Source organism: Panthera pardus, unplaced genomic scaffold (assembly GCF_024362965.1).
Source record: "Panthera pardus isolate Hobbes unplaced genomic scaffold, ASM2436296v1 HiC_scaffold_11, whole genome shotgun sequence".
Lineage (NCBI taxonomy): Eukaryota > Metazoa > Chordata > Mammalia > Carnivora > Felidae > Panthera > Panthera pardus.
The window spans coordinates 321,783-336,136 of NW_026526666.1; the positions used below are offsets into that span (position 1 = coordinate 321,783).

The 14,354-nt window shown below is 44.7% G+C and overlaps 1 protein-coding gene across 1 annotated transcript; it reads left to right on the forward strand.

Moving 5' to 3' along the window:
- The first annotated feature begins 3,511 nt into the window (after positions 1 to 3,511).
- Positions 3,512 to 4,587, forward strand: LOC109257001 (late cornified envelope protein 3A-like). The gene is made up of 2 exons (XM_019432798.2): positions 3,512 to 3,618; positions 4,005 to 4,587. The coding sequence occupies exon 2, from the start codon at positions 4,022 to 4,024 to the stop codon at positions 4,316 to 4,318; it is 297 nt and encodes a 98-aa protein (XP_019288343.1). The 5' UTR covers positions 3,512 to 3,618; positions 4,005 to 4,021; the 3' UTR covers positions 4,319 to 4,587.
- Positions 4,588 to 14,354: the final 9,767 nt, after the last annotated feature.

The following is a 14,354-nucleotide window of genomic DNA, read 5'->3' on the forward strand; positions in this document are numbered from 1 at the left end:
GTGTCCTTCAACTGGAAAATAGTTTAAAAAATAATCTGTACATTTGGGGCCCCCGGGTGGCTCAGTCAGTTAAGCATCTGGCTTTGGCTCAGCTCATGATTTCATGGTTCATGAGTTTGAGCCCCATGTTGGGCTCTGTGCTGACAGCTCAGAGCCTGGATCCTGCTTCAGATTCTGTGTTTCCCTCTATCTCTGCTCCTCCCCTGTGCATTTTCTCTCTGTCTCTCTCCCTCTCTCTCTCTCTCTCTCTCTGTCTCTCTCAAAAATAAGTAAACACTAAGAACATAATAATAATAACAAGATACATTTACACAATATAAAGCTACTTAACAAAGAAAAAGGAATGAAGTACTATTACATAAAACAATACAGATGAATTTCAAATGCACTATTCTAGGTGAAAGAAGCTAGACTTTAAATGCTACATATCATGTAATTGCAATTACACAGCATTGTGAAAAAGGCAAAACTATAAGGACTGAAAGCAGATCAGTGGTTGCCAAGGACTGCATGGAGGAGGGGTTCACTATATAGGGTCACGAGGGAATGTTTTGGGGTGATGGAACTTTTCGTTGCTTTTTTACATGGCTGTATGTGTTAGTCAAAGCTCACAGAATTGTGTACCTAAATGGATGATTTTTTTCTCTGTGTAAAATAAATACCTCAAAAAATCTGACTTAAAAATAGAGAAAAAATTTTAATATTTTTGAGGAATACATGTAAATATGATAAAAATACATCAGAAGGGAAGCAAAGAATAGTAAATACAAGACTCAGAATGGCGATTACGTCCTCATTTTCATGTGGGGAGTGGATTTTGGCATTTTTTCTATTTAAATGATGATAGGATAGATAGATGATTGATAGATAGATAGATAGATAGATAGACAAATTCATTAAGAGAACCTTGCATGGACTGATGATGAACATATATTACAAACCAAGATGTCAATCCATATCTGTGCACCTGAGATCTGATAATAACAGAGCTAAGTGAAACTACAGGAGTAAATATCTTCCCAGAATACTACTTTTGGGCTTACTCATCTCATCTTCCTCTTTCATAGCATCAGTCATTAATTGCCATGGAAAAGGGCTGATCCTTGTTTGTTTCTTTGTTTATTCTGTTATTACTAATATGTCTGTCTTAGGAAGCTTATCCTGGAGCTGGGCCTCAGATAAAGTACTTCCTGCTCCAGAGCTAACACACAGGTTATTAGGTCATAAAATTCTCTCATAAAACCAGGTGAGTGTCTTCTCCGTGTGTGACTCCAGGTTCCTTACAATGTCAGGGCTGCTAAGACATCCTCATACTGCAGCTCACTGCAGCCTCCCCAGGCTCTGGGCTGTGGGCTCAAGTGTTCTGTGAGTTTGGACTGAGGTCTCTGTTCTGAGAAGGAAAGTGTGGACCCTGAGGTGGGCAGTTTCCAGATTAAGTAGCTCATCTGGAGAAAGGAAAGGAGGGATATCTGAGGATATGGAAACAAGGCACTAAGGCAGGGATTCAGGCATGGGACTGGAAAGAAGCCATCTTCAAGCCCATTCTTGAGGAACAGAAGCACTTTGCTGACAAGTTTTAGAGTGGCTTGAGTCACATTGATTGGGGACACCTGTTACACCAAAAGTGCGGCCCCATAGCAACTCAATTTCCACATCGCTGGGATTAAGCATATCCTCTGTGCAAATTTCTGGAGAACCACATGACATGGAAAATACTAATTCCCTCTGCAGCCGGTCTGGAACCCTGAGACAGTTCCACTTCAGTTTACCCTGTAACACCTACATTAGGCTTAGGGTTCAGTTATCACAAATGTAAATACTTTGTTGTTTGTTGTCCTAACTGTATGCTTGTGTGAAATCATACCCAGAGGCAAACTGGGATCTTCTTTGAAGCAGAGAGGACAGCAATTGTGCCCTGCTTTCCCCTCCCCACTGCCAGCACCCAGCTCTGTACCCCAGGACCATCCAGGCTCCCACATGGATCTTCAAAGAACTTTAGGAATCACTGATTCAGAATGAGTAAGTTGTGGATTGGAGAGAAAAAGAAAACTATAGCCTATGAATTTAGTATCTACAAATGGGTATTTAAGCTAACAACAAATCAAAATGTAATATATTACATTTGCTATAATGAAGTTTTATTTAATTTAATTAAATTTAAATATGTGAATGTTGAAGTCTCAATGATAATTTTATTTTTGTTATATATAATGTAATACATTTTATTATCATATTTGAGATAAAATTTGTTGAGGAATATATGTGTAATATCACAATTAAATCAAATGGAACAATAAGGGTGCCTGGGTGGTTCAGTCAATTGCGCATCCAGCTCAGGTCATGATCCCAGGGTCATGAGATTGAGCCCCATGACGGGCTCTGCACTGAGCATAGAACCTGCTTGAGATATTCTCCCTCTCTCTCTCTCTCTCTCTCTTTCTCCCTCTCTCTCGGCTCCTCTCCCCTGCTCGGTGCTCTCTTTTTCTCTACAAATAAAATGAATCTTTAAAAAATGGAAAGATAGTATTCAGTTTACATAAAGCTTAGCCATTATGAGGTTTATGCTATCAAGCAAGGCCCACATACCACCTCCACCACCATCAACCTCACAATTACCAACCATGTTTGCAAAATGATTCATTATCATCATTGCATTGTTTTTTCCTTAGTTCCTCCAAGCACATGGGCCACTATCTTCTATCACCTTCTACAGTGTTAGAATCAATAGTATATATCCCACAGTCTGAGAGATGTGGACATATGGAACAACAATGAAGAGGTGGATCTATTCTTTACTTCTCCTCCTCCCCCTCCTCCTCCTACTTCTCGTCCTCCCCATTTCCCTCTTCCCCCTTCTTCCTAATAATATCAGTTGTGAATCTTGTCCTATCAAAAGTCGTTGGTCCCTTCTCCACTCTAAATTTTATGCTGCTCTCGCTACTACCATATAGGAACCAGGAGGTCCCCCTAGGAACCTTTCTCTCTTAGACACAAACTGGCTCCCAACCTCCACATCTTACCCTACCCATCACACCCTCACAGGACAATGACTTTGTTCAGCTGTCACCTCCAGAAAACATCTGAAGTCTCCATCACCCTTCTGGTGCAATGGGGGACTGACCTCCAAAACCTGGGATCTTAGGCTTGAGGTCTTAAGAAACACTTCCGTTTAGCATTTATGTTATCAGATGCAATATATTTGCTTTTCCATGTGATTGTCCATGATCTGTGAGGTACTTAAGGGAAGAAATGTGTATTATCTCTCTGTATTATTAGTGTTGCATGTACTAAAAAGGGACAGAGCCTATGCCAAAGCATGGAAGTGAAGGACTGAATAAGGGCACAGCAGCTGGTCCAAAGCAGACTAAAGTGGGAAGTAATTTGGTAGTCACAGGACATCCTGGTTCTACCTTAGAAGAATTTTAGGGTCATGCCCAGGAAGACACTGGAGGCAGACAACTAGGAACCATGCCAGGCTGTCCCCTCCCCTGGTTGTGAAAGCAGCAGAGGACTCCGGCCTGCATGACAAACCCAGCCACAGGATAAGAGTGCTCCTGCCCTGAGCTCCTCACCCACAGCATCCTCAGGAACAGCCTCATCTTGCCTCCTCTGTATCTGGTGAGTGTCCCCTCAGCTGGGAGCTTTGGGAAGACAAGCCCAGATGTGATCAGAACCAGCAGGAGGGGACCCAGACAGCGGCACCAGTGGGGGAGGGGGTGGTGGTGAGGAAAGAGCCACTGAGGCACCTGTCAGGGGGCTGTGAACCCTCAAAGCCACAGGTCTTCAGGATTCCTTCCATTCTTGTTCTGAGTATGTGATCAGGGGTGCACACAGACCCATCTGGTGTCTTAGTGTGCATGTCCACTCCGTGTCCCCATGTCTGTCCCACACAGCTTGGCTTAGGAAGCAGCTTGGTCATGGGGACAAGTGTTCCCCAGAGGAAAGGGACTTTTGTCTGAAGCTTCTGTGTTCACATAAAAAAATGTTTCTTTTATTTGTTCCAGATCAACCTCCTGCCGCGATGTCCTGCCAGCAGAGCCAGCAGCAGTGCCAGCCTCCTTCCAAGTGCCCCCCATCGCCCAAGTGCCCCCCGAAGAGCCCAGCACAGTGCTTGCCCCCAGCCTTCTCCAGCTGTGCTCCAGGCTCCGGGGGCAGCTGTGACCCCAGCTCTGGGGGGTGGGGGGGCTGCTGCCTGAGCCACCGCAGGTGCCACGGATCCCATGGATGCCGGCGCCACAGCTCTGACTCCTGTGATGGTGGCAGTGCGCTGCAGTCTGGGGATTCTGGGTGTGGCCATGGCTCTGTGGGTAGTTGCTGACTTGGGATCCTGATGCTGAGACAAGAACTCCTAGAGGAAATGGGAATCCAAAGGGCCAGAAAAAGCCATCCTTCCCACCCCATGAGGACGCAGCCTTTCCTGCACCCCCCATTTTCTCTTGCTCAGGCTGAGCTGGGGTTGTCCCTGGGGAGGGTCCCAGCTCTCCGTGCCTGGTCCAGGATGGCACAGCCCCCTCCCTGCTGCACCTGCCAGTGATTGTCAGCACCTGTGCCTGAGGTCATGAAAAAATAAATGTTCTGTTCCTGTTACCCTGGGTGATTCCTGTGTCATTCCACTCTGCCCCTACCCTCAGTTCTTTTGCCAACACTACCCAAGTCTGTGGACAGAATCTTCACTCTGGATCAGGAATAAGAGCAGATCAGTTCTCCGCCCCACACTTAGAAGGGAAGTGGAGAGGTTTTAGGCCTGATGGAGACAGAGGATGAGGGGTGTATTTATTTGAAGCCCTGCAACTCTCAGTAAAGGGACAGATTTTTCCTGTGAAATCTGAGTGTCGATCCAATCTGGAAATTGCCATTGTGTGATAAGGTACTTGTATTTATTTTGATAAACTATTTCTGTGTCCTAATTAAGAAACAAGGAATCGGGAGGCAAATGAACAAAATACACAGAGGAAGAGCTGAATGAAAAAATGGAGGAAGGAGACAGAAGCCTCCAGAAGGAAAGTTAAACTAAAGGGTCTGTGAAGTGCAGGAAGAGAGATGGAAAGGAGAGAAGTGTTTAAACTAATAAGGTCTGGAGGGAGTGATGTGGCGGGAAGTTCCATCAGTGAGATGGTAGGAGTGTGTGACATTTAAACTTTAGGAACAAGAAAAAGGGAGAAAATGAGTAGTGCTGCTGGGATTATAAATGTTTGTAATTTCAGGAGCAAACATTTATCAGACCCTCAGCTCCATGCATGCCTACAGTGGCAAACCTGGAGAATGGGAGCACACTGGCTGGCAGGGCCCGGGAAGCGGCCTTGGAGCCTCGGAAGTGCCCCTCACTGCCACTCTCAAGAACTGACAGCTATCCCTCTGGTTGAATCCAATCTAAGTGGAAAGGGATCAGGGTTAACCCACAGAGCTGCCTGCTGGGACACTGGAGAGATCTTGGGAAACTAGAAATGACAAAACAAATCTTTCAAATGAAGTCCCAATGGGGAGTTCCCAGCAATGGAGGAAAGTAGATTCCCCAAACCTGAGCAGGGTGACACCACGTCCTAGCCCTGGACCCACTTATTCACTCACTGAATTTTTATTGAGCATCTATGTGCTCAGTTCTAGGCATTAGAGATACAGCAGAGAATCAGAACAAGTTTCTTCTCTCAGGCACTGACATTCAAATAGGTGTGTGGGTGACAGTCCCCGATATTACACGACGCAGAATGAAACGCAGTGGCACTCTATTCAGTTGGCCATTTACCTTCTGGGACACTGAGGCTGGTCTAATAAACCTAGAGAAGACATCCAGCCTGGGCTTTGAGATAGTGGCTTTGGTGGAGACCAAAAAGGATGTGAATATCTGCTAACTACCACATCAAAAGACAACAGCCAAGAAAGGAGAGGGCACGTGTTGTTAATATTAATGGGACCATGCTGGTGCACAAGCAGCCTCTGTCCCTGTGTCCTCCCCTCCCTCTCTCTGCAGCCCCTCTGGAAAACCTTCTGCTCAGGTTCTCCTTTTCTCCCATGAATATCATTTATTTGATCACCTAAAAAGGGACAGCTATCCTCTAGGTTTAATGTAACAGGATAACCAGACAAATCATTTTCATCAATGTTTATAAAAAACAATAATTCTTCATAACCACTATAATTAATATTTGCGACTTAAAAGATCTTTTCCAGGGCACCTGGGTGGCTCAGTCAGTTGAGCATCTGACTTTGGATCAGGTCATGATCTCACGGTTCATGATTTCGAGCCCTGCATGGGGATCTGTGCAGACAGCTCAGAGCCTGGAGCCTGCTTCGGATTCTGTGTCTCCTTCTCACTCTGCCCCTCCCCAACTTGTGCTCTGTCTCTCCCTCTATCAAAAATAAATAAACATTTTTTAAAAAGATCTTTTCCTTTCTTAAATGTGATGTTTCAGAAGGCAATGCATCTCTAATGTTATAACAAAATTCAATGGAGAAATTCCACATGGCTTATGTAATCGTAATTTCCCAAATTGTTCATGAGCCTCATCCTTATCACCCTCACCATCACCATGCCCACTAAGCATGATTCATAGCTCAGCTAACCTCCCTTAGCCACCCCAGCCAACTTGAATCACTCCTTCCCCTGAACTATCCCTGGAGCTCTTAGGATAAATAGCACAGTCACAGAGATATTGATACAATGGTCCTCACATGTATCTCAATTTGCAAACCTTGTCACTGCAGCTTCTGTAAATTTCTTGTCTCTGTCTCTGATTTCATTCCTTGCATCTTTGGTCTGTTGTGCCTCTATCACCTTACAGAGTTTTCTTTACCAGGTGCCGGCTGTTAACTGGAGAAGAAGGAATTCCAACGCAGGAATGCCTGACTCCAAATGAATGCTTAAAAAGCCCATTATCATGGCCTCCACATTGTCTTAGATCCTCCACTGTCCCCTCAACTACACTCACTGTCAGTACCAGTGTTAGCTCTTCCTCCTCGTGAGGACTCCTGGGTTCTGTGAGTTCCTCTTGGAACTGCCATCTGGGCTGACTACGCATGGACAGAGCAAGGAACTACACCCCTGCTCCTGCTGCTTGTCCAAGTACTGCTCTTACAGGCCAGGGGCCTCATCCCACCTACCGGCCCAAGTGATAGCAGGTGATGCCATCTGGACACATTCTACTGCTCAGGGTCACTGCAGACAAAGGGGTCTGACACCCAAAGGCTCTGTCCTGAGACCTGAGGACTCCCCACACACATATATGACAGCACTAACCCTTGGATCAAGCTTATTTTATTACTTGTCCATCTGCCCTGCTCACACAGTGTGTTAGTTACTTAAGAACAGTGACCAGATCTTATTCACTTCTGAATCTCCTTGGGTACAGCAGAATGCTTGGTGGGCCGCTGTATCAAGGCAACACATTCTTTTTTTTTTTTTTTAATTTTTCTTAATGTTTATTTATTTTTGAGAGAAAGAGAGACAGACAGACGTGAGCAGGGGAGGGTCAGAGAGAGAGAGGGAGACACAGAATCTGAAGTGGGCTTCAGGCTCTGAGCTGTCAGCACAGAGCCCCACATGGGGCTCGAACTCACTAACCATGATATCACTACTTGAGCTGAAGTCGGACGCTTAACTGACTGAGCCACCCAGGCGCCCCAAGGCAACACATTCTGTGTGAATAACTGAGTGGATGGATGGATGGATAAATGAATGGATGGGAAAATAAAATGGCAAGCCTACAGGAAATGAGTCACTGGTATTTGAAGAGTCTTGTGACTTTCCTCACAGGAAAACTCCTGGCACCTATCTTGGAAGATATGGAGGATCCAAGGATGGAGATCACAAGGAGCTGAATCAGCTCAACACATGTTAAAGAAGGAGGAAGGGGGGGGAAGGATAGAAAGAAGGATAGCACGAGTAAGAGAAAAATAAGACATGACAGACTCACAGAAAGTTTAAAAAGCAGGAATTTGAACAATTTGGGGACTCCTGAATCCTTCCCATCAGAAAACCTCCTGCTCCCTTTCCCCTTTTCCTCCCAATCATCAGGCAAAGAAGCCCACAAGGAGTAGCACTGAGGGCTCCTCCCTTCCCTGTGATGCCTGTGCCTTGGTCAGGGCATCGGAGGACCCTGAGAACCCAGGATCCATCATTAAATGTCCCTTCTGCTCACAGCACAGGCACATGTTCTTCAGGTCCTTGGTGTGTCCATCCTCCTACACACCATGAGGATGTGCAAGAAGTTGTGAGAAAATGCAAGGCAGGTGAAAAACTGGAATCAAGATACAAAGGAAGCATCTAGCAGGAGGTGAGGCAGAGAGATTCCAGGCTATTCTGAAAATAGCAGGTGAGTAGCACACGGCTGCTCATACCGTCTAAACCTCCATCTCAGGGGACTTGATTTTCTAAGAAGTCCTCATCAAAGGTTCTAAGCTGCTCCAGGGACCTCATCTTCTTTGATCTTCAAAGCCCATCTTCCTCTATAACTACATGGCTCCCCCTTCTGGGATAAAGGTGTGTGCTTTTGTGAGTGAATGACTCTTCCCTTCTACTCCATCCACCTGCCCTCCCTCTACCATCCTGGGCACCTAAAACCCCTCCCTCTCTGTTCAGTGATTTCACTCACTCATCAGCACTCCCAGATCCCCAAATGAACACACAGGGAAGGCTGGAGCCTGGAGTAATGCTCTGGAAGGGAGGAGATGAATTCCTGATCACCTGCAGGTGGCCATAGGAGTGGAGGTCTGGGACAAGGTGAAGTTTGAGGACATAAAGCTTCTCAGGATTAATATCTTATGCAGCGTTTCACAGGATCTTTGTCCATGAAGCACTGTTTTCTTGGAGTAATGATTGAGAATACCAAGAAGGAACACTGTCCTGAATGCAGCTCAGGGAACATGGCCCAATCCTTGGGATTATGTTACTGATGAGTTGATAGTAGAAAGGGAGAGAGACCTCAGAGAAACTTTGGGAAAGAGATCATCAGAAGGCCTTCTACTTGCTTTATAGAACAATCTAAACTCAGTGAATTCTGAGAGGAAAACAGTTTTACTTTCATTTAGTCACTGCCTTCTACATAAAATCCCTACATCAAATGCTCCCCTCCCCAGCACAGTCCTGCCCCTCTGTTGGATGATGGAAAACCACAGCTGAAGAACGTGATGCAGTTGTCATCTCTCTGCTATGCATCCTGGACCAGGCTGGTGGGGCAACTGCAGGGGCCAGGACAGCTCTGCATCTTCTGAACAAATTCTGGGGGGATGAGTCTGAGACTCTCTAGTCTTTCTTTCAATGATGACTATGTATAGATCCTTTTGTTTCTGGGTCTGGCACTTTAGCCAAACTCTGACATAGCAAAAAAACGCAAATACCTTCTAAGTCTTAGATCATTCTGGAACATTCTCCATGGTCATATATAAGTGCTATATATCTCAAAATGCAAAAACATTATCTGAGGGGAGGTTAGGATTCAGAAGAGAATAGAAGGGAAAATGTCTTGAGGTGCCTGGGTGGCTCAGTCAGTTAAGCATCTGACTCTGGATTTCGGCTCAGGTCATGATCTCACAGTTCTCGAGATTGAGCCCCACATCAAGATCTGTGCTGACAGTTCTGAGCCTGCTTGGAATTCTCATTCTCTCCCTCTCTCTCTCTCTCTCTCTCTTTCTCTCTCTGCCTTTCCTCTGCTAGTGCTCTCTCTTCCTTTCAAAAATAAATAAACTTTAAAAAAAAAAGAAAAGAAAGGAAAATGTCTTTAAATTAGAATAACAGGTGGCAGACATTTTCCTAAGAATGACTCAGCTGTTTATCATGGCCTTGCTGAAGTTTTGGTTGCAGGAGGGTCCTAAGCTCAGAAGCGGCTGTGTTTTTCAATAAATGGAGAAAAGTTTTTCATTGTTTGATTCATCATGTATTTATAAAGTATGTGGCCTGATAAAAATGCACTCCAAGGAGCCAGACCTAAACTGCTCCCCCACCTAATGCCATCATCCCATCAGCATTACCAAACCATGGAAACATCTAGAATTTATCCAGCCACACTGGGTTCTACTCCAGGAATCCAGAGCTCTAAGGATGACATTCCTGGTAGAAATGACCCTCAGAGAGTCCCCCTCATGCTTGCAAGCAAGTGGCCAGCCTGCGGTGTCTCAGCCATGTCATCACACAACACATGTTCAGCCTTAGGGCCTGTGGAGCTCCCACTCTGGTGAGAAATGGAAGAACTGAGAAGGCAGAACTCCTCATGGAGGGGATTGATGAACAACACCACCAGGATGCACATGGAACCTCCCAAGCCATGCAATCTGGGGTGGAGCTTCAGAAAGACCCACAAACATCACCGCATTTTATGAAGAGAGAAAGCTCCATATTCACAGTTCTGGGATGTTCAGAAACTTTAGAACTTATCCCCCAAGAAGCAAAAATGGCCACTCTACTACAGCTACCATGAAAAAGTGCTCATTCCATCTTCTTTAAGTGCCTCTTTCCAGTGCAGGATATACTCAAAGAATCCTCAATGATATGAGCAAAATGGCCACTCAATCATTGTTCTGGGGATGATTCTGAAATTACCTCCCAGCAAGAGACAAGGACCACACACTGGAGGCAGCACAAAATTGGTGGGGATGTAAAGGCCCACACCCTCCCCTCCCCCATCCATATCCAGGACCACCCTTCTTCCCTGTGGCCCAGTGCCTTTATGCTCCCACAGGCAACTTGAAGTAAGTCACAGCATTGCTCTATTCTCAAGTGCCAGGCAGAATGTGTAGATGAAAATTGCACCGCCTTGTAATTAACGTATTTAATAGGCATTGAATATCATAATTTAATTTAAATATGGATAAAGCTTGGTTATAATACTGACTCTGATTTATATTAAAAAAACATAGAAAAATATATTTATTCTAATATTAGAAATTCATTGGTTGGGGAATTCATCTCTAAAATTAAAATGAAATTCACAGGGGAAATAGCATTCAGTTTGCATCAATTGATCATACATGAAACATGGACACCTCGAGGCTGACTCTGTTACATGAAATGCGCCTAATACCACACAGACCTCATAAGCAGCAACACACTCAACAAAACTACTTCCATGAAACCCATCTGTCATTATTTACCTTTGCAGACCTCCCTTAATTAGTTCAAGCAGATGAACCACTCGTGACTGTATGTTTATGGTATTTGAATGAAGAGCACACATTCTCTGGGATTTGATAGAAATGTCACACCCTTTGTAATGTGCTAATTGTGACTCTGTCACTTCAGCTGTTGTAGTTTCCTTCTCTATATTTACCCTCCAATCAAGCACTGATGTGGTTCCTCTCCTCCCTGCCCAAGGAATCCATGCTACTTCCTGGGTGTCAGGAAGTTCTTCTCAGGAGCCCCACTTCCTCTAGCTTCACCCTCTATCCATTTTCCACACACAGCTCATCCAAAACATCCAGGCCCTCAGCTCAGTCACCACCCCCAAGAGCAAGTGCTGATTTCATATAGGTGTCCAATTTCTCCAGAGAACATGCAGGAAAAATAGAGGTCACACAAAGAACAATGGACTTTGTAGTTATTTGTTTACATTACAGCACTTAGAACAAAGGAACAGACTCCTTATTTATCTATCTGTCCAGGTTATGCATCATCCTCAACTCTACATCCCATTGCAAAGTGTGAACGTGGGGCATGGACACTGTTAAGTATGTCTACAGGCATGAGTGGAAGGTTGCCTAACTCTTTTTGGTCAAACATATCATCTTGCACCTGGAGCTGGGCTGGGAGACTTTGGTGTTGCCAACCTCCCCAACAATACACTAACCCAAGAGCTCTTGTCCTGGACAACTCAGTCCCACAGCCTACTTAGAATCAACTTTCTCTGTCTTTCACCCAACCAGCTGAATGTCCAGCTAGGGCAGGACCTGAACAAGGATAGTTAGGAAGACAGGCCCAGGCCTCTATCAGAGGAGAGGGAAGAAGGGGGTCCAGAATGGAGACAGCAGGAATAGTGAGGGGTTAATGAGCAGGTTTATGGGATATTTCAGTGCTTCTGTGACTTGCAAATGCCATGGGTGTTTATAGGCCCATCCTCTTCCTAAACATGTTCTGAGACATAAACTCATCCCACCAGACATCCTGGAGGAAACTTTACCCAGAAGGGTTTGTTCTTCTCCATGATTACATGGAGACAAGACACCATGGGAGCCAAATTAGAAAAGAGTCAGTGTTCTTTTATAGAAGGAGGTTAAAGAGGAAAAAAAACATCTCTCCAGGCTGAATTAACTCCAAATACATTTTCTTCGCTTTTCCACATTCCTTAGTTCACAAGTAGAACATGGAACCCATCAGAGAAGAGACATTGGCCAGAGACTTTTTCAACACCCTGCTTTTACTTTATTCTCTCCAGGGTCCTTGATCCTGCTGAGATGCCCTGCTAGCAAAACCAGCAGCAATGCCAGCCTCTCAATGTCCCCACAGTGTCTACCTCCATGCCCAGCCCGTTGCCAGTTTCCTGCTAGCGACCCTGCCCTGGGGGCTGCTGTGGCCTCAGTTCTGGCTGACATCAACTTTGAGTGTCATCTACCAGGGATCTCTAGAGACAGGTTCAGAGACTTAGCAGTGTTCGTTATGTGCCACTAGAACTCCTCTTGGTGAACTTAGAGGTGTGGAGAAGTGGAACCAGAATCAACCAATAAAATTTAGATTTGAGACAGAAGCCAGGAGTTTTCTGTTATGATTCCATCACTAAAAGCTGTCCCTGACAAGTGAGTTCTCAATAGTTGTAGAGAGACAACTTCCCAGACCAACCCCATAGCCATTTGTTCAAGCATTCATTCATTCAACACATATTTATGTGGCACCAGTCTAGGTACTTGAATCAGTGAGGAATGGGACAGACAAAAACCCCTCCTCTCAGGAAGTTTACATTCCAGTGGGTCTGTTGGAGGTATCTTCTGGTTTCCTTGCAAGGCAACATATTTAGACAAAGGTGGCTGAATATAGATTCAGTTGGCTTCTCACACTTGAACATTGGATAGACACTAGTAAAAGGTTGCTAAACCCAGTGAAGACACTCACAGGCAAAATTTCGAGAATTGGATATTGTTAGTTGGGTGGTGACAAAAAAAATCTAATGTCTGCTTGCTTCCACACCAAAGAGCAAAGTAAGGCAAGGGGATATAGTGCTGGTAACAATGGAGAAATATCTGTTTGAAAGTTGGCCTTGTTTCTTTCCCACTTTTTCTTATTCAGTCTCCAAATCTCAGTAAAAACCTACACTGATACAAGAATCTTGAAAGTGCTTCAGTTTCCTACTTGGCTACAAAATATGGGAGCATCTAAAACAGGATGTCCACACTAATGGCCTCTCCTGCATCAGGATAATCAGATATGCTTAATATGTAGTAGTGTTTTATCAAAATCTGTCATTGTAAGATATACTGAAATGTAAATGATTTGTCCCATTCTTCAGGATTTTTAACATATGATTCAGGGTGAAATAATATGTCTATCATTACAGTAAATTCAATGAGAAAAATACTACACAGCTCAGGTGACTACAACTTTCCACAACCTTTGTCCACTTTATGTCAGGTATTCACAATTATCACCATTATCTGCCTCATTATTGTCACACCTATCAATTATCATTCATTTATGGTCTAAACTCTTAGCTACCTTGGCCAATTTGAAACACCCTCTTCTCTGAGTTACTACTCCTGGCTCTCTTATAATCAATGCTATAGTCACTAAGAGACTGACAAAATGGTCCTTAAATGTGTGTTAATTTGCAAGACTTGTCACCTCAGCCCTTGTCAGTTTCTTATCCCCATCTCTAGATTTACCTGTAACAGCTCTGGTTCATCATACCTCTTTATAGTTTTTCTTTCCTCTGATGCTCCTGCCTTAACACCGCTATGAAGAGAAGGGAGGGATTCAAAACTGGCAGTGTCTCTCTCCAAAATAAATGCTCTTAGGGACACCTGGGTGGCTCAGTCTGTTGAGCTTCCAACTTCAGCTCAGGTCATGATCTCACGGTCTGTGAGTTTGAGCCCCGCGTTGGGCTCTTTGCTGACAGGAGCCTGGAGCCTGCTTCGGATTCCGTGTCTCCCTCTCTCTCTGGCCCTCCCCTGTTCATGCTCTGTCTCTCTCTATCTCAAAAATAAATAAACATTTTTTTTTTTAAAAAGGCTCTTAATGAGCATATATTTCTGCCCCCAAGGTCTTAGATGCCTTCAGTAGTCCCTGGGCCCCCTTCTCCCCTCCACACCAGCATTATCTCTTTCTCCTGATGGATACCTGGAGGTCTCTTGGGTTCCCTGAATTCCTCCTAGTTGCCTTACCTGGGCTTTCTATGCATGGACAGATTATAGGCTTTACATCTCCACTCATCATCAATCAT

What these genes read in the sequence shown, in the direction of transcription:
- LOC109257001 (XM_019432798.2), top strand. Translation starts at nt 4,022, where the DNA reads ATGTCCTGCCAGCAGAGCCAGCAGCAGTGCCAGCCTCCTTCCAAGTGC.